Here is a 27,670-nt window from a genome sequence, read left to right on the forward strand (position 1 = left end):
TAGCTGTTAAACCGTGAAATGCAACTTCCACAGCGTCAGAACCTTTTCATTCTGCCACATGAAAATTAAACACCTCGAGCTACTCCAGGCCCAGCTGGGGGTGCAGTTATTCATCCCAACCACAGAGCTGCCAACAGGGAATTGACCTTATGACTCTGCAGCTGCTTTACAGGTGAGGAATGGCAGGGCTGCTTCTGAACCTGTTGGTTTGCAGAGTTGCCCATTCAGCTGGAGCAGAACTCCTTCCCTTCTCCTCAACTCTGCAGATGCTTTATGCTCCATTAAAATAACCAAACACATAAACTCTCCCAATCCAACACCACCCAGAACAAGCTAAACAGCAGCAGAAAAAGAATACTTCGTTTTAAAAATGTATTGGCACTTCAAGATCTTCACAGCACACCTCTCTTCATACTCACTCCGAGATCCATGTGGTAGTTAAATCAAACCAAGAAGATGGCAGCCCTGAGCAGCTCTGACATCCCAGCAAAAATACACTGAGTGGGACAATGTGTTTTTTGTTATTGGCTTCTGCCATATAATTAAAAAAGACCATGTTCTAGTTCAGCAGGTGGGACCAGCTATCACTGTGTGGGGGTGATCAAAGCTGTGTATTCTATCCCCTCTATTCATTTCCCAAGAACAATGGACCATTTGCAGCAGCTGCCCAGGGAGTCATTAGTACCTTCACACCCAGCCTGAGGGGGCGTGGCTGCTAAGGGGCCATCAACAGTTCAGGGATACCCCCTGGCTCCCAGAGTTAATCACCCATTGTGTGAGTCCCCGCCCAGGGGGAGGGACTGGGTGCTCCCTGAGGGTACAGAAGTGGTGGGTAAGAAGACCTCGGGAACCTCTCGTCAGATCCAGAGGAGCAGTAGTACCTCAACAGGAGGAGACCACCACTCTGGACCAGACTACAGCCATTGCCTGCACCAACAGGTTTTTCACTTCCTTTTGCTTCGGTCTTGAGGGAACCACACGGGTCTCAGCACAAGGGCTAACAGACCCCTTTGGGTTTGTGCCCCAGGACACTGGGTTATACTGCTGGGTTTTGTGAGTTGAAAGCAATTTCTCTTTGTGTCAGTTTATTTATTGTAATATCTTTCATTAAATTGTAATTCTGACTTATAATCTCTCTTGTGGTGGGTCCATTTCTCCTGATGGTTTACCTTTAAACCAGCACATCTTTTGGCGTCCAACATGGGGCAGACAGAGAAGTCAGAATTACAATTCCATTTTGTGCATTTGGATATAGAAACTCCCTGATCACCACGTTGCTTGATGTGTGCACGTGGATGATGTATCTGAGCCTGTTCATATTTCCACATATGGGGAACTATTTGCCTATTTTGATGCTCTTTTTAAGACCAGGAGGAGGGATCAAAATTGCTTTATTTATATATTATGTTTATGTTATCATAACATCAGAGGCCATGAGTTTCGTTATGAGTGTATATTCAGTCTTGTTTGCCTGTCCTGGCTTGGGTTGCTGCCTTTTGAGTCTCAATACCAATCACATCCAGCCTGTGTGGGGAACAGGAGGGAATGGTTATTTTGACCCTTTCACCTTTTTCTCACTCCTCAGACCTGCTGCAACAGTCTTTGAGAATACTGAATTTCCTTTTGATGTTAAGGACAGTGTAGTGTTGTTGTTAGTGTTGCTTTGTCTCCTCTGTACTGTATACACCATGCTAAAGGTCAGAACAGGGTCTTCTAGGGAGGTTTGTTGGAAGCCTGCTCTGGGAGTTGATACTGCTGAGTGGCACAGGAATTGGGAGAACATGGGCCAGTATTTGGAGAGTTTCTCTCCTCAAGTAATCTGGAAATTCACCCCTGAACAACTGCAGGACCCTGACAAAATAATAAGCTGTGTGAAAGGCAAATGCTCTGGCATCCCCAGAGGTGTACAACTCACAGCAACCTGCTGGGCGCTGGCCACCGTCTACCGCACACTGCTTGGTGTGGTACAGCACCGTCAGGAGGAGAAAAGGAGACAAATCAACCAGCACCATGTCCACCCAAACCATGGCTGAGCCAGAGAGGAAAAGAAATCAATCAACCAGGACCATGTCCACCCAAACCACAGCTGAGCCGTAGGGAAAGAGAAACAGATCAACCAGCACCACGTCCACCCAAACTGTGAAGGAGCCAGAAGGACAACAGAAACCGGTATCAGTTGCCCCTGTCCAGAAAAGAAAATCAAAGACCAAAGCAGTTCGTATAGTGAAGGAAGAGGCAGGATCTTCACATCAAGCAGAAGAAATGGAGCCAGAAATAATCACCTAGTCCCTGTGCCTGGGTGAGGTGTGTGAGCTCCGAAGAGAGTTCACACGACAGGCAAGTGAGTCCACCTTGACCTGGCTACTTCAAATCTGGGACGCTGCGGCCAATGTTACAATTCTAGATGGGAGTGAGGCAAGGCAGCTGGGATCCCTTTCTCAAGATGTGGTCATTGATCAGGGCACTGGAAAGAGGCAGGAAACTCTCAGCCTCTGGCGGTGACTGTTGTCAAGCGTGAGGGAGAGATGTCTTTGTAAGGAGGACCTCCACGTACAGCAAGGACAGTGGAACACAATGGAACAAGGTATCCGGTGCTTAAGGGAATTAGCCGTACTGGAAATAATCTTTTCAGATTACGAGAGATTCCCTAAAAGTCCAGATGGTGTCCAGTGCACATCCCAGATGTGGTTAAAATTTGCACAGCTTGGGCCAGAAATGTATTCTCGCTACCTTGCAACATTGCAGTGGAGAGAGGGAGAAGACAAGGTGGGTGCACTGGTCAGCAAACTCAGGATTTATGAAGACACTGTCACTGCTCCATTACGAGCCCACGTCTCAGCTGTGGAAACAAAACTGGCTGAACTGGAAGAGAAGATTAAGGAAGGACTCTTCCATATCTCTCCAGAACAAACGAGAGTCTCTGCCATCAGGAGCAGGCATCTTCCGGCTAAGGAGAAAGGGTACACTCCACGCGGCAATCTGTGGTTTTACCTCCATGAGCATGGAGAAGAGATGAGGAAGTGGGATGGGAAACCCACCTCTCCCTTAGCAGCTCGGGTACGTGAATTGCAAAAAGGCACAACTAACACAGGGAATTCTTCAAGGTTGAAGGCTGCTCCGGTCTCTCGTGGGCAAGGCTCCAGACAGTATAGGAATGATGATGTTATGCCCAATCCTCTTGAAGGAGCCTCCCGGTCATATTCACAAGGAGAGTGCAGTGAGTACCATGACCAGGACTAGGGGGGCCCTGCCTCTAGCCAGGTAGAGGAGAGGGACAATCGGGTTTATTGGACTGTGTGGATTTGGTGGCCTGGCACATCAGACCCACAGAAATACAAAGCTTTAGTGGACACTGGCGCACAATGCACGTTGATGCCATCAGGGTATGTCGGGGCAGAATCCATCTCTATTTCTGGGGTAACAGGGATCCCAGCAGCTGACTGTACTGGAAGCTGAAGTCAGCTTGACTGGAAAGGAATGGCACAGACACCCCATTGTGACTGGTCCAGAAGCCCTGTGTATCCTTGGCATAGACTACCTGAGGAATGGATATTTCAAAGACCCAAAGGGACTGCGTCGGGCCTTTGGCATAGCTGCTGTGGAGACAGAGGAAATCAGACAGCTGAGCACCTTGCCTGGCCTCTCAGAGGACCCTTCTGCTGTGGGACTGCTGAAAGTTGAAGAACAATTGGTACCGCTGGCCACAGCCACAGTGCACCGTCGGCAATACCGCACTGACCGAGACTCTGTGACCCCCATACACAAGATGATTCGTGAGCTGGAGAGCCAAGGGGTGGTCAGCAAGACTCGCTCACCGTTTAATAGCCCCATAAGGCCAGTGCGGAAGTCCAGTGGAGAGTGGAGGCTGACGGTGGATTACCGTGGTCTCAATGAGGTCACACCCCCCCTGAGTGCCGCTGTGCCGGACATGCTGGAGCTTCGGTATGAGCTGGAGTCCAAGGCAGCCAAGTGGTGCCACCATCGACATTGCCAATGCCTTTTTCTCCATTCCATTGGCAGCAGAGTGCAGGCCGCAGTTCGCTCTCACCTGGAAGAGGGTGCAGTACACCTGGAATCGACTGCCCCAGGGGTGGAAACACAGTCCCACCATTTGCCATGGACTGATCCAGACCACTGGAAAAGCGTGAGGCTCCAGAACACCTACAGTACATCGATGACATCATTGTATGGGGGAACACAGCAGGGGAAGTTTTTGAGAAAGGAAAGAAGATAATCCAGATTCTCCTAAGAGCTGGTTTTGCCAGTAAACGAAGTAAGGTCAAGGGACCTGCTCAGGAAATTCAGTTCCTGGGAGTGAAGTGGCAAGATGGGCGTCGCCAGATTCCAACAGAGGTGATCAACAAAATAGCAGCTGTGTCCCCACCGACCAGCAAGAAGGAAACTCAGGCTTTCCTAGGTGCCGTGGGCTTTTGGAGGATGCATATCCCTGAGTACAGTCAGATTGTAAGCCCTCTCTACCTTGTGACACGGAAGAAAAATGATTTCCAGTGGGGCCCTGAACAACAACAAGCCTTTGAGCAGATTAAACAGGAGATTACCCATGCAGTAGCCCTTGGGCCAGTCAGGACAGGACAAGATGTGAAGAATGTGCTCTACACTGCAGCCGGGGAGAATGGCTCATCCTGGAGCCTCTGGCAGAAAGTACCTGGGGAGACCCAAGGATGATCGCTGGGATTCTGGAGTTGGGGATACAAAGGATCTGAAGCCAGCTACACCCCAACTGAGAAAGAGATCCTGGCAGCGTATGAAGGAGTTCGAGCTGCCTCAGAAGTGATTGGCACTGAGGCACAGCTCATCCTGGCACCCCGACTACCAGTGTTGGGATGGATGTTCAAAGGAAAAGCTTCTTCTACCCATCACGCCACCGATGCCACATGGAGTAAGTGGATCGTTCTGATCATGCAGTGAACCCAGACAGGGAATCCTAATCGCCCTGGGATTTTGGAAATCATCACCAACTGGCCGGAAGGTGAGAGTTTCGGATTATCCTCTGAAGAAGAAGAGAAGCAGGTGACATGAGCTGAGGAGGCCCCACCATATAACCAGCTACCAGAAGAGGAGAAGCGATATGCTCTCTTCACAGATGGTTCCTGCCACATTGTAGGGACAAGCCGGCTGAATGGAGTCCTACATGGCGAGTTGCAGAAGCCACTGAAGGAGAAGGTGGATCAAGTCAGGTTGCAGAGCTGAAAGCTGTTCAGCTGGCTTTGGATATCACTGAACAAGAAGAGTGGCCAAGACTCTACCTCTACACTGACTTGTGGATGGTGGCCAATGCTCTGTGGGGATGGCTGGAGCGATGGAGAAAGGCCGGCTGGCAGCGCAAAGGGAAACCCATCTGGGCGGCTGAGATGTGGCAGGACATCGCTGCCCGGGTAGAGAAGCTGAGTGTGAAGGTCCATCACGTAGAGGCTCATGTACCCAAGAGCCGGGCTAATGAGGAGCATCGTAACAACGAGCAGGTGGATCGAGCTGCCAGGATTGAAGTCTCTCAGGTAGATCTGGATTGGCAGCATAAGGGAGAGTTGTTTCTAGCCCGATGGGTCCATGATGCCTCTGGTCATCAGGGCAGAGATGCGACATACAGATGGGCTCGTGACCGAGGGGTGGATCTAACCATGGACAGTGTCTCACAGGTTATCCATGACTGTGACACATGTGCTGCCATCAAGCAGGCCAAGCGGGTGAAGCCTCTATGGTATGGTGGACGGTGGTCAAAATACAGGTATGGGGAAGCCTGGCAAGTTGACTACATCACACTTCCCCAAACACACCAAGGCAAGCACTACGTGCTGACCATGGTAGAGGCAACCGCTGGATGGCTGGAGACATACCCCGTATCTCACGCCAATGCTCGAAATACCATCCTGGGCCTTGAGAAACAAGTCCTGTGGAGACACGGCACCCCAGAGAGAATAGAGTCTGACAACGGCACCCACTTCGAGAACAGCCTCATAGACACCTGGGCCAGAGAGCACGGCATTGAGTGGGTGTATCATATCCCCTACCATGCTCCAGCTGCCGGGAAAGTTGAGCGATGTAATGGACTGCTGAAAACAACCTTGAAGGCGTTGGGTGGGGGAACTTTCAAACACTGGGAGCTGCATTTGGCAAAGGCCACCTGGTTGGTCAACACCCGAGGCTCCATCAGTTGAGCTGGCCCTGCCCAATCAGAACTCTTGAATGCTGTAGATGAAGTCCCTGTGGTCCATATGAGAGGTATGTTAGGAAAGACTGGGTTAGTCCCACCTCAAAGGCAAACCCATCAGAGGGATTGTTTTTGCTCAAGGACCTGGTTGCACTTGGTGGGTAATGCAAAAAGATGGAGAAACACGTGTACCACAAGGGGACCTAATTTTGAGTGAGAAGAATTTGTAATGTTTCATTATATATATGTATATATATATATATGTATATGGTTAAAAAGGGGATTAATTTGGGAATGACTAGATGGTGTAGAATAAGGGGTGGATAATGTCCTAGTCCAGCAGGTGGGACCAGCTATCACTGTGTGGGGGTGATCAAAGCTGTGTATTCTACCCCCTCTATTCATGTCCCAAGAACAATGGACTATTTGCAACAGCTGCCCAGGGAGTCATTAGCACCTTCACACCCAGCCTGAGGGGGCGTGGCTGCCAATGGGCCATCAACAGTTCAGGGATACCCCCTGGCTCCCAGAGTTAATCACCCATTGTGTGAGTCCCTGCCCAGGGGGAGGGACTGAGTGCTCCCTGAGGGTACAGAAGTGGTGGGTAAGAAGACCTTGGGAACCTCTTTTTGGGTCCAGAAGAGCAGTAGGACCTCAACAGGAGGAGACCACCACTCTGGACCAGACTACAGCCATTGCCTGCACCAACAGGTTTTTCACTTCCCTTTGCTTTGGACTTGAGGGAACCACAGGGGTCTCAGCACAAGGGCTAACAAACCCCTTTGGGTTTGTGCCCCAGGACACTGGGTTATACTGCTGGGTTTTGTGAGTTGAAAGCAATTTCTCTTTGTGTCAGTTTATTTATTGTAATATCTTTCATTAAATTGTAACTCTGACTTATAATCTCTCTTGTGGTGGGTCCATTTCTTTTGCCAGTTTACCTTTAAACCAGCACAGACCAAAAAAAATTACCTGAATCAGAAGACTAAGAATACATTCTGCTGTTGCTTTCTTTGCATATTTTCTGTAGTGCCACTTAAAGAAAAGCCTGACACTCAGGTCTGATATGATTTTTCTTATCTCCTTATTCCTGTTCTATGTAACTAACATTGTAATGACTGATTTTACCATTTTCCTCTTGCAATAGTATGTAACATTAGTATGGTTTCTGATGTTTCTGTCACATAAAATCTCTTCATAGTTCCATTTAAATATCAAGTACAAAGGTGTTTTCCACGTAGGAAATATTCATGACCATTACAACTTTCTTTCCATCTACTTTGCAACACTACCATGGAACTCTACAACCATCCTCTCAGTTTAAATTACTCTGCTGGAAGCTTCCTGTCAGCATTTTTATGAACACACCAATCTGCACAGATGGAAGAGAAAGCTCATCACAATCAGCATTAAGAACTGCTCACCCAAACACCTCCAAATTCTGTCATTTTATGGCACTTTTTACATTCCATGAGAAAATTCCCCTTTCCCACGTTTTGGTAAATGCACCTTCAGTCATTACAGTCACTGTATTTATTTGCCTACAGTCAAGGGGAGTGCACAGAGGCCCCAGTGGAGGAGAGAATAACTACTCCCCTGTCAGCCTGGCACTGCCCCTGTCACTGTGGCAGGGGCACAGCACTCACGGGAGCTCTGCAAACACAAGCTAACAACACACACCCTGCTGCGCTCCTGGCAGTGTCAGCCTATCGAGCTGGGAGTTTGCAGACAGCAGAGCTGTGAGCAGGACAAGCACGTGCAGAAGCACTACATTTAAAACATCTGTTGTTCACTGCAAGATACAGTTAATGAAAATAAAACTATCTGATGTCTTCTACTGCAATCAAACCAGCACAAAAAGCTGCTACAAAACTAATCTACAACACTCCCATTTAACATTTCACTCCTCTTAAGGAACAGCTCTGAACTTCTGATACAAGTCAGCTGAAGCCATTTGATCACAGCACAGGTTTTTATTAGCTGATTTCCACCAGACAGGCACAGTAGCCCTCTCACAACAAAATACATGACAGAGAATCCTTACTGGAAGCTCAGAAACATGTTTACTTTATATACAAGAAAAACTTATTTACAACAATCAACAATAAACTATGTACAAAAAAAATACAAGAGACATTTCCATAGTAATCACTGTATAAATTAACAATAAATAGGAAGGAAGCAGGTCCCACTCTTAAGGCACAAAACCTTCTTCCCAAGACTGTACAGGGATTCACTTGCTTCCCTATGCTTTTGACAGGATCACAGGAATGGCGGGGAGACCCCTGAGGAACAACGATCTGTGGACAATGATATGGATATGCTGTCACTGCTGACATCTGTAGAAAAACATCATTTTTCATCCTTTCCTTTTTTTTTTCTTTTTACAGTACACACATCTTAAGATACAAAATATTTCTTGTAAACAGTCTTTTTTTTTAATTCAGGTTGCTAGTATGCACATTTTTAAAGAATACTAAAACATTCGATTTGGGTGCAGAAACAATCCCAGGACTGGCACTGAAGGCCTTGGCAGAGCTGAAAGCCCCTAGGTGCCTGGCTCTGGTGCAGCCCATCCAGGCAGCACCCAGTGGCACAGCTCCCTCCACTGCAGAGCAGGGAGCATGAAGATCCCCCAAGCCAAAACAGAAAGGTTAGATCAGCCCTCCCAAAGGACCTCCAGAGCAGGGCACCACTGGCAGCTCTCTCATGGGCCAAGTGTCCCTCGAGTCCCCACTGCATGCAATCCCACCTAACCCAAATACCATAGCCCAGAATCTGCCATTAAATATCCAGGACTGTGTCAGAGTGAGAGAGAACAGACTGAAACCTCTTCCTAGCAGGAACCCTATTCCAAGTTCACTGCAGCCACTGCCAAGGGGAGGGATGATGAACAGAAGGTGCCGCACAGCTCTCACAAGAGTTGCATTTTTCAAGAGACTAAACACTGTGATATGTGCAGTCCTAGCTTCTCTTGAGCTGGTGCTTTTACCTGAGACTGCTCTCGACAGTCTGTTTTGGCAATGCAGCAGATTTTTTACTAATTGTCTTTCCTTTCTCTGCTATAAAAAATTATGATTTGCCAGAAGAGGAACTCAAGAGTAAGACAGTCAGGAGTTCAGCCTTGCTCCCTACTTTGCAGATGCCTCTCACTGATGTTCAACACAAATCATCCTCATCTAGTCACAAAATCTCTGCAACAGAAATCTGTATTATTGCCAGTGAGATACACAGAGATACGACCCTTTTCTTGGATCTGTACCTTAACAAATATTCAAAGGCACTCAGGTTAAATGTGGATACCATTTTCTAGCTCTTAAAAGAAGATAGAACTCCCTCCCTGCCTCTGATAAGATACAGGAATGTACTAGCCATCAACTCATTGATAAATGTGCATGCACACAAAAAGGATCTGAAGGCATTGACACAAAGATCATAAAAGCAAAAGAAATGAAGATGGGTCTGTGCAGGCATCATGTCTCAGAGCAGATGACTAACATTGACAGATATGGCACAAAATAAGGAACATGCCTGAATGTAAAAACTCTCTGGATTCCTCTGTTGCTCTGAGTAGGAAGAGTAGAGAGAAGCTGTTTCTATGGAGGCAAGAATTTAATCCCTTGGGGATTAAGCAAGCAAGGTTAAGTGCATATTGTTTTGCATCTTTAACCATAAGGTTTGCCTGGGGGAAGTTTAGAGCAAGAACAGCTCCTTCACCACAAAGCAGAACAAACACAGATTTCACCTGTCTTCCAGAGTTACCACCTGCCTCACTCCCCTGCTGCACTCTCCTGGGAAGGCACACAGTGTCCCAGGCAGGGCTGCTACAGCGATGGGCAGTGGGCTGCACCACGTGCCACCAGGCAGGATGGCTGCACCCTGGAGCATCCTTACGGGAGGCTTCTCCTCACTGTCATCCACACGTGGCTGTGTGCATCACTAGCCAAGTGGGAAAATGCAGTATGTCTGCAACTCTTACTGATCTGGTACCTCAGGAATTCAATATAGTCAGGGGAGTCTGTACTGAGAAATACAAAATACAGCTATGCAAGCAATTGCCAATGTACAGATAAGAAAAACAAATTCAGGGCAAAGCTGGACATAATTCTTGCTTAGTCCCAACAGAATTTATATTGGAAATGCTTCTACCTGGATCAATCACATTTAGTCTTCTTTCACCTTCTCATGAACAAACCCTGTCACTCACCAGGCTGAAAGGAGACATGGGGATGACTGCTTAGAACAGACAGGGAGAGTTGGAATAATCCTTGCTGAAGTACTAGAGAATTCAATGGAGTTTGCCCAGCATGAAATCAGCCCAGAACCTTTATACATTGACCAGTCTTAACATGAACTAACTTGACTGCTTGTTTTTGGACTAGAGAGGTGGTATCAATTTGATAAAAATCCTTACAAATAACAAAGAAGAATACTGTCCTCAGGAAATGATCTTTTATGCCACTGTGTATGTGGCCTTTTCTGTCAGACAGGTGCCACTCTGTAATAATAAAAAGTAAATACACACAAAATGACAGAGCAGTCTGTTATCTCCAAAGTTTTACAGCACTAGCTGTTGTCAAAGTCCTTTTGCACTGATAAACCTGGTGATATAACTATCCATGCTGGTCTTGGACTTTTAACAGCCATCCAGTGGGGCCAGGCATCCAGAAACTCCAAGTCAGAGAGACAAATTTTTCCATGCTCCACTGTTGATGGTACCAAAGGCAATTTATCAACATACTCCAATTTTCATTATAACGCTCATGTGCTCAGTAACAATCCTCTTTCTCTCAGTGCTCTGATGTTTGACAGCACATGGTTTCTCTATCAGGGTACTGAGTCATCCTAATCTTTTGGTATCACCTTGGAGTGAAGGAGCAAGGTAGCAAGAGGGGGAATGAAGGTGGAAAAGCCACTAAAACCAAGACAGGTGAAAAGATGCAAGCACTAAACATAAATCACGTATTTTGTGACAGAATACTTTTCTGCACTGAAAGTTGAAGCAAAGAAACAGCTCTCGTTTGTGGCCACTAAAGTGGCACTAAATGGGCAGGAAGCCACTCCTGGCTGTTGCCAGTCATTCTGCTCCCTCCACGAAGATGGAGCAAACTGCTTATTACATTACACGTCTTGTGCCACCAAGCAGCTCGTTGCTCTGGTGTCATGAAGATTCATTCAGAAGATGGAATGTCAGAGCTGATCTGCAACCTTCTGGCTCTCCAAAATTTTGTCTTTTCTCACTACCAGAATTTCTGAACAATTGTTTGTGATGCCTGAACACCTGAAGGCTGTACCATTGCCTCTGGCTAGATGAGGAGAGTCAGGCCCAGTGGGAGGCCCAGCCAGCTGGTGAACCACATGCATTGTTTGTTTCAAAGGCGTAAGTGAGGGAGAATCACTGGATATTCATCAGAGGAGGTCTATACTGGCTTTGAATTTGAGATGCAAATTGCACGCAACTACAGGTGTATTAAAAAGGAAGCAGTAAGACATAGGGATAAGCTTTGTCCCACTTATATGTGCTAAATACAGGCATGACACAGATGAGAGGGAAAGTTTTGGGTCTGAAAAGACTGTCAGATGCTGCTGAACTAAGACTGGCCAATCTCTCTTTTGCCCTGAATGATTCTACTGTGATGAAGTTATCCAGTAAAGGTAGCTGTGTTGCAATTCTCAGGAGTCCTGCACTGTCACTGGAACCACAACTTCCCCCATCAGAGGACATGGCTCGTCAAACAGCGAGTGAGTTCCCTCTGGGAGGCTCTGCCGACCGCAGATCAGGTGCCTCTCGATTCAATGCAGCCGTACCCCATAGGAAAAAGTAGCACCATGCTTGGCTGATATGAGCTCCGAACAGCTGCAGTTTGGCTGTTCAGTACAGACAATTGTGAGCACATCTTCTCTGTTTAGGTGACTGCTGTGCAGTTAGGGGGAATGGTAGACACAGGCTGTGAACACAGAGGCTAAGCCTCGCTGGCAGGAGTGCTCCGGCTCAGCTCCTTGATCCCGTGCAGGATCCTCTTCATGTGACCCACTTTGGTCACACCCAGGTCCTGGAAGAAAAGAGAAAATCTTACCTTCAGAGAAAGGCAGGAAGGAACTCCAGGTGGCCAAGCATTGGTTACAAACCAGTCAGCCAGTTACAAAGAGTGGAAGGAATCAAAGTGGGAAGACTATAAATCTGAGGGTTATATACAGCACCTCCAACCACATGTCAAAAAGCTGCTATGGAACACAGAACAGGCACAGAGAAATGCAGAGAAAAAACTGTGGGCTATTAGCCAGAAACACGAATTGCTTTGATTATCAATGGCTGAAAGAACAGAAAGAGCATGCATATCAAAGACTTAAGGTAGCAGCCAAAACATGCAGGAAGAACCAACCAGTCACATCAAGTAACTGGGTACCATGCAGCAAGACCAAGGCTGCAGCTGGATGGCATGCAGAGGGATTAGCTACACAGGTCACAACAAATCTCCCAGAGAGAACACTGTCAAAATCACACACGAGATCCAAGGGGCATTCAACAAATGCCACACACCACTTCACAAGTGTTCTCTGGCTCTATGCAAGTGACCACAATGATGGCACAAGTCACTTGCATATGCAAAGAACCGTCAGTTTCAAGTTCTCTCTGTGGAGACAGTGTCTAGTAGTGAGGAGCTGTGCAATGTGGTTGCTAAGCACTACCAAAAATTATTCCCTCCATCTAGGAGTCCCATCAAAGCACACAGTCATTTTTTCTGGTAACAAAGTGAGATGATCTATTTGTTCAGTCACTGTATGGTAAGGACCAAATTTTTCCAATCACAGCAAAGACTGGGCAGCAGCTGAGTTCGAAAGTTCTCAAGAACACTATCTGCAATCACTAGGCTGGACTGTATCACATTTAAAGGAGACTGTGGCAGAATGGGACAGCTGGTCCCTCAACTACCTCTTCTACCTCTCTGCTATTAAGAACCAGGTGACCTAAACAGGTGAGAAAACAAAACAAGGCTGCAATGACCCCATTCGTCTTGCCAGACCACTGGAATGAACAGCAGGCAGACCAATTCCAAGCACATTCAGCACAGAAGTCATGCAGATGCAGCTGGCTATTTCTCAGAGCTGACCATGAAGTACCTTGAGGTCCCTCCGCTCGAGGTGCAGGAGCTCAGAGCCCCGGACGTCATGCCGGATGAAGATATCCTTATACTCACAAAGACTGAGATGCTCAAGCCAGGCCGCAACCTCCTCCGTTCCCCAGAGGTGAACTGTTAGAGATGGAAAAGCAGGAGTGCGTTGAGTACCCAGAATCCCAGGAGGCAGAGAGATGAGGACACCATGGCACTGAGTGCCAGAGGGTGGCAAGCAGGACTACAGCCTCAAACCAAGGGGAAGGCAGCATGACCTATGATCTCAAATGAAGAAATTAGGGCAGAGAAAGGGAAGCAGTGTTCCCTTAAGCAGAGGCCTGTTTGCAGTACAGCCAGGAGGAAGTGCGTATTTGTTTTGATGGGATTGGTATGTTTTTTAAAATTTACTCCCATGCTTAAGGAGAGTCAATTCGTTGATACTCCTCTGTGTACAAAACAACAGATTCATAAAATACATGAAGAATCACAGCACAGACTACTTTGCTGTTACGTACAACCACTTGTGCTCAGTAAACAAAATGGCAAACTCTCTCCCCCTTGTCTGAAGGAAAGAGGAAGAGTTTAGAGGTTTAGACTTCCACCTTCTTGCACAGCCTCTAAATAAGAGAATAATAAAGCTTCCAAGTTCTAGGAGGCAACAAATGAACACCAGCTGTCAGTCAGAAGAAGACTACCCACAACTCCACGGCAGAAGACAGGACCCAGGGGCCCACAGAACAGGTAGTATTTCTGAATTTTAGAAGAAAGCCTTCATAAGGAGAGCATAAACCAAAAATCAACTAACCCAAATTTGGAGAGAAAGCATCTTGAATAGCAATTTGTTGATTCATGGCCAGTTTTTATCTACTGACCAGTAGAATTAAAGGTCAGGGTGCGCCTGTGTTGATGCTGATCCCCAACCAAATAGACACGAAATTTGTTAAAGCCTGAAGGTGAATCAATGAGAAAAACATCATTTACCATATCACACAGAATCAGCAGTGAAAAGACTGGAGTTATGCGGACTTGGGCCCCACAGTCATTTTGATACTTAAAATGCCAGAATCCTCAAATTCACATCCCTAAACATCCCTGGAAATCTGTAGGATGTAGAGAGAATTCTTCAGAGGGTACCTCCTGTTCCTGCTCAGGAATGTTTGTGTGGTACTGGGGGATCATGACTTGGAAGGGAGCAATAACCTACTCTGCCACATGAAGACGATGGAGTAGACCTCCAAAAGGCAGACACAGGTGAAATAGAGGAGGAGAGAATGTGTGAGGAGCCAGACAGAGAATAGGCAGTGGTGTGACCACACCAGTGTGACAAAGAGACACAGTGAATGAGCAGACTTGGTACCCGGCAGTCCCATGCTACTATGAGTCTCCTTATTTTTGTTGTTCTTCTCCTTCTTAAACTTGGTCACCAGGCGGAACTTGCCACTGCGGCTGCGTTTAGAATAATCCAGCATCTGATTCTGCAAGGACAGAAAGGGAAAATCAGCCTCACAGTCACAAATTGATTGGACTGGACAACAACCATGGTCAAGCTCAGCTCCATGACCTTGTAAGAGAGAGGAAAAAAGTTCTAAATTCCTTCTGATCAAGAAAGGAAAGAAAGCAGAAAAGTTGATCCCATGTCACACAAGAAATTTTAGCGGGAAATTACTTTCTTTAGGTCTAGGGAGTCAAATTTCCTTCTTAATGATGTTTTCTTACACCAGTCATATAGTCTCAGGAAGTCAAACACTCACAGCCAAGTAGGGAAAAAGAGAACAGCTGGGAAAAAATAGCCCTGGTCCTCCTCACCTCCTCATCACAGGGTTCTATAAGCTGCCACAGCCACGGGATGTCTGCCAGTTTCCTCAGCTGGAGGTCCATGTCTGCCAGGGCTGCCTGGAGCTGCTCCTTCTGAGGAGGATCTAATTGCTGGATCAGAAATGGAAGTACAGCAGAGTTAAAAGCTACATGGTGGAAGGTACAGCCAGGTCCTTGCCTCAGGATTCCTATCTAACAAAGCAGTTCCTCCTTTCAAAAGGAAGTGCACAGCAGGCACCCTGCCCTGACCTTACCAAGTCAATGATTCTCATATTTTCTGAGTTCCAAACTCCACAGAATCTACCTTAACTGCTCATCATGCCCACACAGCAAAACCATCCTAATTCCTGGATGATAACATTTAACCTGACTTTCAGAGTTACAAAGACAAGGAAGCCCAAGACCAGCCAAATATTACGTCAAGGCAACAGGAGGAAAGGGGAGGAAGACAGAGGCTGCTTTCCTCCTGCTCTGTGCTCCTTACCAGAGCCATCTTGCCTGCCAGCAGCAGCTCTGTCTCGTTGTGCAGGGCTTTGACATTATTCACCATCTCTACTACGAGGCTGCAGTTCAGACCCTGCAGGGAAGCAATTCATGCACAAGTTAAACCCAGAAGTGCAGAGGTCTGAGCAGTCAAAATGAAGAGATCTTAGACAAGCAGGGCTACTTTTGGTCAATCAGAAAGAAAAACCAGAAGCTATGGAGCAAGGACAAAATGGGAGATGCCAAGTGAGTGAAGTACCTCTGTAGACTTGGATTTAGCGTAGACTTTGTCCATAGACTTGGAGCTGGCATTGACAGCATGGGCAAGCTCCTGTTCCATGTCCTGGTAAGACTGGGCTATTTCCCGAATGCTAAAGAGAGAATTACAGATTGCATCAGAACACGCTCAAAGCAGGAGATCTCTTCTGACTGGGGGGTATCTCCTCCTAACACCCACCCAAGCAACATGGGCAGGGCTGGAGAATAGGAGGGGCACAGTCCCTGGCAAAGCAGGGCAGCTCTGCCCCACAGTGAGCACACAGAGGCAGGTCTCACAGACACAACTCCAGGTGCATGTTCTATTCTGCACACAAATTGGGATCAGCGTGAGATACAACGCAGACATTTTAGTATGGCCATGGTGAAGTGAAAGGTGAAGTGAAAGACATTTTAGTATGGCCATGGTGAAGTGAAGCACTTATGGCAGCTTAATTAACACTTCTCTGATGACAATGGGAATTTCCTCTCAGAAGTTCAGACCAAGGTGCAAAATGCTTGACTAAAGGATGAACAGATAACCATACAGTGATTTCTTCCAAAAAATCTCTGCTGGGCATGAGGGTTACAGGAACCCAGGTTGTCATTTGAGCTCTTAGAGAGGCTTTTGTTTCTTTCCCTGATAAAAAGTAATTTATATTCAAAGATAATGGGTTCTTTCAGGATTAAAGGATGCATGTTTGCTCAGAATGGCCTTAGAAAGTTCATTCAACTTCAGTCCTTGTGCAGCTGGGACAGTCCATAATGAATAAGGCTACTCCCAGCAACGTGGACCAGTACTGCAGAGGGTAAGAGTGAACAGGAACATCTCCAGGAACAGAAAATAGGACAAGAACTTCAAGCCCTAAAGCAGGGCTCTATCACCAAAAGCAAGTTGTGTCGCACCTGTGGATCAGAGCACCTGCAGCTTGACCAAACTGGTTGATCTGAGTGGATTCCTCTTCAGACATGATCTCTGGTTGTAGAGAGAAAGAGGAGGGCCGGGACAACTCACACTTCTGTTTGTCCTCCCAGGACTTGAGGGTGCTCTCAAATGCCTAAAAATACAGCAAGCAAACTATCAGGTACCTTGTGAAGCTCCTATAAAACCCCAATGACTGTGCCTATGCCGGTAAAACATGCAAATCTGGTACAGACACTTTTTACTGAAGGACCCAGTTGCTGAGCTGCTTAGAACTTTGCTAACTAGCTGGTTGGCCTGAAGTTTTCCACGCTGCATGCCTGCCTTGGCTTACTTTTTGCTTACACATAGTTTGAGTCAAAATTGTTAGGCCAGTTTCAAGGGCCAGACTAGTAAAATCCACTCACTTCCTACTGGTGGCAGCCTTTTCTTTGGGCAGCTATATCACCTCTACACTTCAGTACTATTGTGACACCTCAGGGCTTGAAATTAAAAATGTCCAAGGCTCCTTATCTGGAAGTGAACTGGGCTTCCCTAGTTACTGGTGGGACAAGCTAGGACCTGTCCTGTTTGCACCCTTACTGATATTCCTGCTGGCAGCAGCTACTGGTGGGGGAAGAAGCAAAACAGATCCAACAGAAAAGGATCAAAACTGAACACACTGAGAATGAAAACTGTGGCGCTCTGTGGTAAAGCATTCCCTTGCCCTACTGTCCCTCCTACAGGGGAGCTACCTACTGGTCTCAGTCCTGCTGATGACTCTTGAGTGGTCTAGATGAGGCCAAACAAGGGAATTTGAGTTTTTCCATCTTCAGTTTAGGTAACTATATATCCAAAACCATAATTGAAAAATGTTACCAAAGGTACAGGGTCACATGCATGAAGTGAGGACCCCACTTCATCAACTGTATGGGACAGGCTTGTTCCGTGAAGGAAGGTGTGTGCCATGATCATCAAAGGGACAGCAGGAAAAACAAGGATAAGCCCATGGCCAAGACAAAGCTGTGCTCCTCTGTAAAAACTGAAATCTCTTCCTCAGTGGCAAAACCACGTCTGCAGGTAGAGAGGAATGAATGGGATGGCACAACCATAGCTATGGCTTCAGATGGCCCAACACACAGCACACTCAGAAGGGACTGCTGTGCCCATCTTCCTCTTGTGCTTCACTCCACCTTTCCCACCACACCCACATGTAAGCTGCCTCTCCTTTTTTCCCATCCTTTACCTGTTCAGCAGGAATCCTGTTCCCACTTGCACTCTATCTCTTTCAGTCACTCCCCCTCCAAGTGTCGGTGTGACTCTGCAGAAGCTTTTACCCTCCGTGAAAGACTCTGTGCACTATTCCTGTCTCCTCCTCTCCACAACACTCGCATCAAGGGGTGACAGGACACCCTTTGAACTAAAAGAGGGCAGATTGAGACCAGATACAAGGCAGAAATTTCCTATGATGAGCAGTATGAAACACAGGCACAGGTTGCCCAGGGAGGTGGTTGCTGGCCCATCTCTGGCAACATTCATGGTGTGGTAGTTTCGGCCTAGGTAGGCCTCAGTTTTAGTTTTAGTTTTAGCTAAGCTTAGATTAGACCTTAATTTGAGTAGGCCTTGAATAGTGTTATGTAGATCAGAAGGGACAGTCTGTCACTTGACTTAAGCAACCAAAGGAATATTTCATACCCGATGATGCAAACTGAGATATAAAAGGAGGTGTAGGAAGTGCCTAGTCCTCTTTTCCCTTCATAGCTGAGTGCTGTGTGTACTTGCTACCACTGTGCTGGGAGTGATTGGCCTCACCACTACTTGAAGTTGTTTTAGTTTGGGAAGTAAATGTTTCTCTATCATTGGTTTTCTCTCCTCTCTTGCTGAGTGTCTCTTGGGAGGTGTCTTTTGGAGTGTTTTGTGGCTGGGGTGGTGAAATCTGTATTATTGAGTGACTAGTGGGGAGTTATTTGCATATATCGCATTTAGCTCTTAATTTTCACTCTTCTGTGTAAATATAAAAGGTTTGCTATTTTAAGTTTTAGGGTTTTTTCTCCCTTTCCCTCCGAGTTGGGAGGGCTCTGACTCTGTGATAGGCACTTGGCATTTTGTCAGGTCAGCCTTCTCCATATGGTCAGGTTGGATAGGGATTTAAGTAACCGGGTCTAGGGGAAGGTGTTCCTGCCCATAGCAGGGGTGTTGGACTAGATGACCTTTAAGGTCCCTTCCAACCCAAACCATTCTGTGGTTCTACGATCAACACCCACTCTTCTCTCTCAGCTCGAGAGATCTGAGGTGCAACTGCCCTACCATGACAGTGGCTTTGTATGCCCACCTCTGCTTTCTGTTCATACCATCATGTTTGTAACTTCCTGCCTGTATCAGACTGCTTTCCCTTTCCCTCTTTGCTCTTCTCTCTTTTCTTTTAATTCAGCAGAGGAGTCCTTTGCAGAGGACCTTGATTTGTTCTGGAAGCTGAGTAAAAGGGTATTAAGAGCTGCTCTCAACTTAACAGTTTATGCATGAACAGTCACAAAATTGGGAGGAACATAAAGCCTGTTTGTGCCACAGCAAGGCCTTTATCCTCTCCTTTGGCTTACCACCACTCAGTCAAACAATAAAAGAGAAAGGAGGCTTCCTTATCTGCTGGTACTCATCACATATATTTGAAAATTGTGAGATGAGACTAACACACACTTCTGAACAAGGCATAAGATGCTGCTTTACATGGTCAGTGAGGTATAAGCCACATACTGAACAGTAATGAGAAATTAAGACATTGACCAGCTGAATCTAGACAATCCATGGTACTTGGCAAGGCAGGCACTCTGTGGAAAAACAGCATGCAAATGTGTTAAGAAACACTGTCACCAGGCATCTAAAAAAGGAAGTAAAATAAGCTTGCATAAACAAACTTATTTATGGCAGTTGCAGTTCTGAAGTGGTGATAGCAAGTCTAATCATATTCTTTCCCAAAGTTTGATGATGTGCAACAAAATAAGCTCCTTGCAATCACAAATATAACACTGACATGTGGCTGTTGCCACATTCTCCAGAAATATGAGACATAAAAACATGTGTGTGCTGCACAGTGTATGCAGGACTGCTCTTACCCTGTCTCGGGTGAGGGTCTGTGCCCTGTTCTTATGAACAATCCAAATGTAACCTGGAGGCTGGATCCAGGCTTCTCCATCCACTTGCACAGGAACTCCCTCTTCTCCAAGAATTGCTATCTTCACCGTCCGACACTGCAAGAAGTGACCGCAGAAAAGCTCTAAAATGTTGGGTTTTCCAAATGCATGAGCCATTCTCTGCCTTTGCAAAGCCCTTCCTCACATGCTGTAGCTTTGTGCAGCTTGAGGCATCTGTGAGTGGGCAGCAAGGCACACTCTGCCCTTGAGCAGCAGGAAGCACCTGCTGTGTCTTTGGACTAATCTGTATTTTGAGTTGTTGGTCTAACTCCTATGACAGTGAATGCTAGCAACAACTCCATGCTCAAATTGCCACTGAACATACTCATTTCTGGCCCTGGTGGATGCTCTTTCCATGGACCAGAGAGAGCACAAAGGAGGGCATTACTTACTGAAACTGGCCCACAAGTCACCAGCTGGAGAGGGGGCAGGCACAAAAAGCTCACAAAAGCAACTGATACCTGTGCAATGCGGTGGTGCTGCAGGTTGATCACGCGTGACACTGCCATCTGCATGCTACCAAACACGGCCACCACCTCCAAAATCTTGTCATCAAAGGAAGGGGCTGTGAATGTCTGTCAGATACAGGGGAGAGAAAATTCAGCTGACACAGCTCGGTTGGAGAGCTTTACTTTACCCCGCTGGTGCAGAACTGGGAATCGGTTTTCAAATGTGCCCTTTAATCTGTATAAAACTAACAAGACTTGAAGGTGGCGATCTGCAGTGAGCTAGGAGGGAGAAAAACCAGGCTTGATAGTCCCACTGTGCTTCCAATTGCAGAAGTATAATGCAGACACACAAGATAAGAGTTATTGTTTGCAGAGGAGGCACTCCTTCATTTCCACATTTCTGAGTAGATCTACCTGCCTTTGCCTTCAAGGGGCTTTACTTCTCAGCCAGTCTCTGGGGACAAGGTCAACCTAAAGCACTTCCTGCAGGTCCAAATGGTCCAGTGATGTTTCTTCTGAATCATGACAGACTGCCTAGCTATGAAGCTGCTGAAGACTGAATTCCAGTATCTTACCCACTTCCCACAGAAAGTACAAGCAGACAGGCCTCTTGCCCTCTTCTTTCAAGCACATATTCCCAGGGGCTGTGACTTCAAAGCAACAGTAAATAGAAACATTTCCTGGATTGCCTTAGAGAATACTCACATCGTCTTCCTTTGTTCCTCCCCAGAAGTTTGTGCCTCCTGCATAGCTGGGAATGTTGAGTACAGCAATTCCCTGGAGACTGGGCAGAGGGATTGGCCTCCCATCACACTGCAAAGAAAAGAAGGCAACATAGTTTTCAGCCCAGCAGGAGAGAGACCCTCCTGCCAGAGCATATGCCCTACGAAAAGAAAACAGCCTGCATAGCTTAGTAATACATGAATTCAGGTTTCTTCCCATTTATTTTCGGCCTATCCACTCAAGTCTCAAGAGTCAGGTCTTTTTTGGCAGATGTGGCTTTTAGAGAGATACTGTTGCTTCCTTTCCTCTGACAGGAATAGCAAACACCTGAGAGGCTTGGCAAAACCTCTTAGTTTATTCCTTCAGAAAGGGAAATAAAACTCATGAGACACCTATGTGATGAGGGTCTCCTCCTGCAAGTTACCTGTTTATGTTGCACATGGCCTATACAACAGGACTTCTTTTCCAGGTTGATGCACATTATAGGACAGTTAAATCAAGGGCTTTCCACTGCACCTACTATCTACAATGATGTATTCACATGAGATACCACATGTACCATAACAATCTTATCCATGCTGAACACTGAGCTAGAAACAGCAAATACTTTCCAGCAGGATGATACTTTCCTTCTGGTCTGAGAATACAAGTTATCCTCCAGAACCAGGAAAAGCCACTTTTAGTTGTATCACAAAGGCAAACATCACAAAGTAGAATCACCATGGCAAAGTCACAGTGCCCAAAGGAGATGCAATTACACATTGCAGTTTTAGGAACAGAAGAGCATGCTAACTCCTCACCTCCAGCAAGACTTTCTGCTCCAGGTTTTTATATGTTCTGTGCAGCAGCTCCTTGGTCCCCAATACTCCGTACCACATCATATTCTTTGTACGACTTCTAAGAGGGCCAATCAAAAGAGAAAATAGTCAGCACAGACATTCATCCTTTCACTAAGAAGGAATAAAACCCTCATATTGAAATGGCACCTGCTGAGTCCTAGAACACAAAGGTGCTTTGCCTCCAGAAGGGTCAAGTACTCTGAGTGGTCACCATTTGTGCTAGGAAACTACTTCCCTTTAAATACATGTCAGGTAGGAACTGAGGATGACTGAGTAACACACTACCAGGAACATACACAGCCTGCTCTGGAACTGAACTAATCAATCTCATACACCAGGACATCAACAGTGCTTGGTCATATGAGCTCAAGTACCTATTCCAGGCTACACAAAGCACTCTGCAGTTGCCCAGGTATTCAAAAGGCCAAATCTATGGTTTGTATTAAGTCAGGATCAAGGCCAAAACCAGCTTCTGTGGCATTGAGAGCTGAGATATGCTTCTCTCATGGCTAAATAGCCCAGGAGAAAAATCTGTGAGATGACATAAAATGAACCAATGTGCTCAATCGACACCAATAAAGCTACTTAAAGACCTTAGGGCATAATAAATCAGTAATAAATCAGTAACTTGTCTCCTCCATCATGATTTCGAGCCTCAGAGGAGGACAATACACCTATTCAGCACACTTGCACACAGTCAGCTTCCAAACCACACAGATGCATGAAGTGGTTTCAGTCACTTCTACCATCAATCCAAAGGTAAAAGCCAAACCCACCTGCATTTCTCTGGGTGCTCATCACGTTTGTTGTTGAAATCCAAAGAAATCTTTGCATCCAGTCCAATTCCAAAGTAATTATTCATGACACACTTCTCTGTGTAACACTCACTGTCAAACAGAAGAACCAAAACTCCCATTCGTAAGTCTATGTACCATTTGGTGTGTATCTCACACAGAATCCCAGAGTCACTTAGGTTGGAAAACACCATCAAGCCCAACTGTGACAGATGTGTCACTGCACGTGTAACTCCCTAAGCTGCCATGCCCTGGCACCCAGCATGTGAACCAGTCATGCAACACAGGGCTGCTGCAGTCTTACTCTGCTCTAGACACTAATCTGCTTCTCCCGAGGTCCATTTGGAAATGCCTACTCCCTCCCTTCAAGCTCCTACACATACTCACAGATTTTCAGGCTCAGAGTTAAAGGGATCAGCGTGGATCAGCAATCGGCTGATGACAGAGCTCCCAGGCAAAGAACCAGACATGCCAGCACGGATATCTGTAGGAAAATTGACCACAGAGAAGAGCATGACTAATAATAAGCAGAAAACAGGTAACTTCGATCTCCATGACAAGATAACAAGAGTTAATATATTCTGCCCTGTCATTCATGGAGAAAGCAAATAGCATTAGTGCTTTCTTCCACTCCAGAGTCTTAGCTCTTTTGACAAGGAGAAGGGTTTCTGGGGCTGCCTGCAGGGTATCTGCCTGATGGTGTATTGCCTAAGGCCAGCAGCACAGTTGTACAGAAACATGGAAAAGGGAAATAGGACTGTATTCTCTGCAGTAGCCGTTTTGTTCCGGGGGAGATATGCAACATCCCTCCTCCAGGGAGCAAAGAGAAAGGCGTAAGAGTGAAGTTATTATCCAAGTTGTTAAAGAACTACTCTGTCCTGCTTCTTAAATTATTAACTGGTGAGCCAGAAACAATAGGTTTGTCAGAGAGAAAGGAAATTACCTGCTTTCAGAAGAAGCAATTCAAACAAGTAATCTGGGGGAAGAGGTACAAGGACACTGCCACAGTGGCAGGGAAAAGTGGGAATTCTGGTGGCTCTGTGCACTTTCAGTGACTTCAGTCCACACATGAAGGGACTGCTGCTTTCAGCCTATGGCTGCCACTCTTCATAAACCTTTCCCATATCACCCCTTCTCTAGGTTACTTTGAGATCAGTATCTCCTTGCAATTGGCATCTAAATTCTGCCACTTCACAGTGTTAATAACAACCTGTGCCGAGGTCTTAGCTACAAATTGGAAACTAACTTCAAAGCTCACTTCAAGCCTCCACTTGAAATTATCTACAAGGGGATTTCTCTCCAAGTCAACCCTGCAAAAAAGAACATCTGGCAGGAAAATTTCATGTTCTTATGTGGGGACTGCAGCCTGTGCTACTGTCGCCCCTGATCCAGTTGGCTGCCTCACTGGGAAGAGGTGGGTGTTACACTTACTTGGGTAGAAGATTTTTGTGTTCAGCATTGGCAGGTTGTCCCGGTTTCCTGTCTGTGGAGGAAGAGATGCAGAGCTGCCCAGCGACAAATTTCCTTTGTTTATTAGTCTTTCGCAAGGAGATTTGGATGCTGTAAAACACAACACAAACACAGCTATTGACAAACACAATGCTGTGATCCCAACCAGCACACCAACACAGCAAGACTGGCTCAGGAATCACTCAACAGCAAAACACCTTAGCCCCCAGAAAACAGAGTTGACAGAACCAGTCATTAAGAGACAAAGATGTCACATATGTCGTGCCAGAAAACCACACAGACTAGCAGCACCTAAATGCCACATGAAAAGTATTACAAATCAAGATGAGAAAAAGCTGATGCCAGCAGAGTAAGACAGGGTATTTGGCTCCCAATCAATACTCAGGGAAGTTTCAAATATGTCTGCAGTGGTCAAGGATCTCTAACAAATTACTCACGTAATACAGTTATCAAAGCAAACTGGCTGCTGTTCTCTGTCATCTGCAAAGGATGGCAGGCACATGTCGCCAAGTAAATGACATGAAAAATGCTCAAGACCATCCTTGTCCATGCACTGAAAGCCAGGAGAACCCAGACTAAGGCGCAAGAATATTCCTGACTCTGAGGCTTCATATGCTAAGATCACAGACCAGCTATCAGAGATGTAGCAAAAAGTGGGGTGTATAATGCACAGGCTAGAGCACAGAAGCATGCAGGGCCTGAAGGGCAATCATGCAAAAATTAGAGAAAAACACAACACAGCAGGTAATGCATGTAATAATACCCCCCTCTCTTTTTTACAACTAGCAGAACTGGAATGGACAGGCAAGACCTGCCTGGTGGCAGCCCCAGAGCAGTACCTTTCCTCCTCCCCTTGCACACTCCATAGCTGCTGCTGTGTGATGACTGCAGGGACATTTTCTCCTCATTCCTCAGCTCCTTGCCCTCCTCAGAGGATGACAGACTAAGGAGGAAGCCCTCTTGCTCCTGGGTCTGGGCATTCTGCTCATCTACAGCTGTACGGAGAGATGAAGTAGGTGAGTGCCTCACAGCTCTTCCAGCAAGGAACACCTCCCACTAATGTAAATAACAACAGGATCGGACTCTACATGTTCCACTTCCTTAAAGGAAAGAACAGGAATAACAAAAAGCTTTCCTTTATCATTTGTCTCAACTAAGCTCTGCTCTGGAGAGCTTTTGGAACTAGGCTGGCTTAACCTCCTTGTTTACTTTGCTGAGCTCTTTAGCAGTGAGGGTCTAAATAGAAATGTCCTTTAATGTCACAGGTACTCGGGCATCCTGAGATATAAACTGAGCTACAGGTGATGGGCTTCCATTATTTGCATTTAGATGTTGCCAGGAATTCCAACCAGACAGACATGAAGTGATTTTCTGTTTGCTTAATCTGTAGTGGCACAATAACATAAGCCACTTGAAAAGGGCACTTAGACCCATATAATAGAGGAGGAAGAAAAGAGCAGTTGGTAAAACCCAATACAAACAGAGGGAAGAATCAGATTACATACTTTGGAGGAAGAAAAACAGTTTGGCAAAGTTGAACAAACACTTCTGAAATGTAACTGGAATTTGCTGGAGAGCTGGTAATTTAAACACTAGCATGCTGCCTCTAAAGAAATCAAAATGTCCCCTGCATGCGTAATCAACAGGCCTTTTCCTCCCCAGGAGCCCCTGCCACGACATGGCTCTAAACTGACCTCAGCTGCTCTACCAGCTCCCTGCCTCCACAGGGGGATGAGCCCCCCTTCTTTCAGTCCCTTCCCCTCACTTGTGCAGACTAGAGTTCATCAAAACTACACACAAGGCACTCCAACCCACTAGACCAGCAGAAGTAGAAACACTTCTGGTTGGATTAAGCAAATTGCTTGGGCTCCAAAAAACTCTGCAAACATCAAACTGGCCTAAGGTAAGCAGCAGCAAAGTGGAGCAGCAGTGAGGCCAAGGCCCCTATTTCACCAGAAGCAGGCTGTTGGCTCAAAGCCTTTCCTTTCAAAGGAAACCAAACTTTGAGCTATGGGGGGTGTGCCTGGAGAGAGCCAGGTCAAGGTGTGGAGAAGAGCATCACCTGCCTAAGAAGTTAATATCAGAACAGAACTGATGTGTACCAAAGGAGCAGTATTGTAAGTTCTGCCCAAGGACAAAACTTGTTTAAGAAGTTCTTACCTGCTCATGCAGTTGTGCCACAGCAATGTTTTGCTGGGCTCTGCTGTAAGGAGATTTCTGAAGCAATCCAAGTTAAAACACTTACTTTCTTCCCAAGTATTTTCAGTTCTGTTTTACAGTAAGGCCACACAAACAGCTGCACTGACACAATTGTGATATGGGTGGGGACAGACAGCAAATGCAAATTAAGAGTGTGGGAGGGATGGAACTTCCTAAACCAACTCGATGGGAGAGAACATACCTTCATCTACTGGCTCATTTACAAAGCAATGTTTCCAACAGGTGGGCTTGGCAGAAATGACACTGAAACTAAATCGCCAGACTTACTGAGCCTACCTCAGGAGAGCTGTGGTCACTAAAGAACCCTACTGCTCCCTGGAACAAAGACAATGTATTCTTCTCAAGGGTCTGCAGGAAGTGCCAAGCAGCACTCCTGACACTTCACCTTTCTCTGCATGCTCTATGATCTGACGAATGGCCTTTTTCAGGCTGTTGGCTCTCAGCATGAGCTGCTCCCGGGGCCGGAATATCTGGGGCCGGGCGGTGCAGGACGAGCTCACCGACCGCTCACTCGAGGAGTCACAGGCACTGCCCGACCCATCCCCATCCTCGGCTTCCTCTGCAATGGTGGGAGGAGGGTTTGGCAGAGATGAAGATGCTTGAGATTCGTCATTCAGAGTCTTCAGCAATGAGTCCAGTTTCTCCTTCAGGACACAGCACTACAAGGAGAGGAACAACATTGGAGCAGGACTAACAGTAGCCTGGGTAGCTCATTCTTTTAGTGCCTCTTGAACTGCTGCTGTCCTAGTTCTCTGAAAACAGAGCAGTTTTACACTTCAGAAGTAGAAACCCAAACAATTTGTTAAATTTTACCTTCCTGGTCATGACCTCTGATTCCTCTGAGCTTTCCGTTGCTTTCTCATAGGCTTTCCCTACTCGAGCCACAAAATCCTTCACTGTCTCACAAAGCACCCTGGACAAAGGAGGGAGTGAAAATGAAGTCATGCAAGGAATTGTCTCACATCTTCACAGTGCAGCTTTCACTTAGAGCAGTTGTACTCTTAAGTACTCACTTGGCTGAGGAAATGACCACTGAATGTTGGTCAGAAGTCAAAATTTTGGACAAATGAGCAGCCACAGAGTCCTCATAGCAGAGAATTTTCTGCACCTGTTGACAGTCAGAAACAAGCCACTGGGGTGCTGCTTCCCAACATTACAACATAAGCTGTGTAACCCTGGCTCCCCAGAGAGTACCTATCACTCTATAGGTTCTTTTTGCCCTGGACAAGTTCCATAGTCCAGGGCTCTG

At 46.4% G+C, this 27,670-nt stretch overlaps 1 protein-coding gene across 9 annotated transcripts in view; it reads right to left on the bottom strand.

Moving 5' to 3' along the window:
• Window positions 1–8,118: 8,118 nt before the first annotated feature.
• Window positions 8,119–27,670, bottom strand: part of DGKD (diacylglycerol kinase delta) — a 58,792-nt gene continuing 39,240 nt past the window's right edge. For 8 of the 9 annotated variants that reach the window (XM_071566994.1, XM_071566992.1, XM_071566995.1 and 5 more), the window contains 18 exons: window positions 27,435–27,529; window positions 27,235–27,334; window positions 26,807–27,080; window positions 25,041–25,196; window positions 24,163–24,291; window positions 23,119–23,215; window positions 22,714–22,824; window positions 21,899–21,995; window positions 21,081–21,188; window positions 20,388–20,501; window positions 19,849–19,983; window positions 16,744–16,895; window positions 15,842–15,953; window positions 15,584–15,676; window positions 15,091–15,210; window positions 14,642–14,759; window positions 13,292–13,422; window positions 8,119–12,222 (listed from right to left, as the gene is read on the bottom strand). In XM_071566994.1, coding sequence (XP_071423095.1) covers window positions 12,133–12,222; window positions 13,292–13,422; window positions 14,642–14,759; window positions 15,091–15,210; window positions 15,584–15,676; window positions 15,842–15,953; window positions 16,744–16,895; window positions 19,849–19,983; window positions 20,388–20,501; window positions 21,081–21,188; window positions 21,899–21,995; window positions 22,714–22,824; window positions 23,119–23,215; window positions 24,163–24,291; window positions 25,041–25,196; window positions 26,807–27,080; window positions 27,235–27,334; window positions 27,435–27,529 — 2,232 coding nt within the window. In that variant the 3' untranslated portion in view covers window positions 8,119–12,132. The remainder of the gene's footprint in view (window positions 12,223–13,291; window positions 13,423–14,641; window positions 14,760–15,090; window positions 15,211–15,583; window positions 15,677–15,841; window positions 15,954–16,743; window positions 16,896–19,848; window positions 19,984–20,387; window positions 20,502–21,080; window positions 21,189–21,898; window positions 21,996–22,713; window positions 22,825–23,118; window positions 23,216–24,162; window positions 24,292–25,040; window positions 25,197–26,806; window positions 27,081–27,234; window positions 27,335–27,434; window positions 27,530–27,670) is intronic. The other variant, XM_071566993.1, reaches the window with a different exon arrangement.

This window comes from Pithys albifrons, chromosome 11 (assembly GCF_047495875.1).
Source record: "Pithys albifrons albifrons isolate INPA30051 chromosome 11, PitAlb_v1, whole genome shotgun sequence".
NCBI lineage: Eukaryota > Metazoa > Chordata > Aves > Passeriformes > Thamnophilidae > Pithys > Pithys albifrons.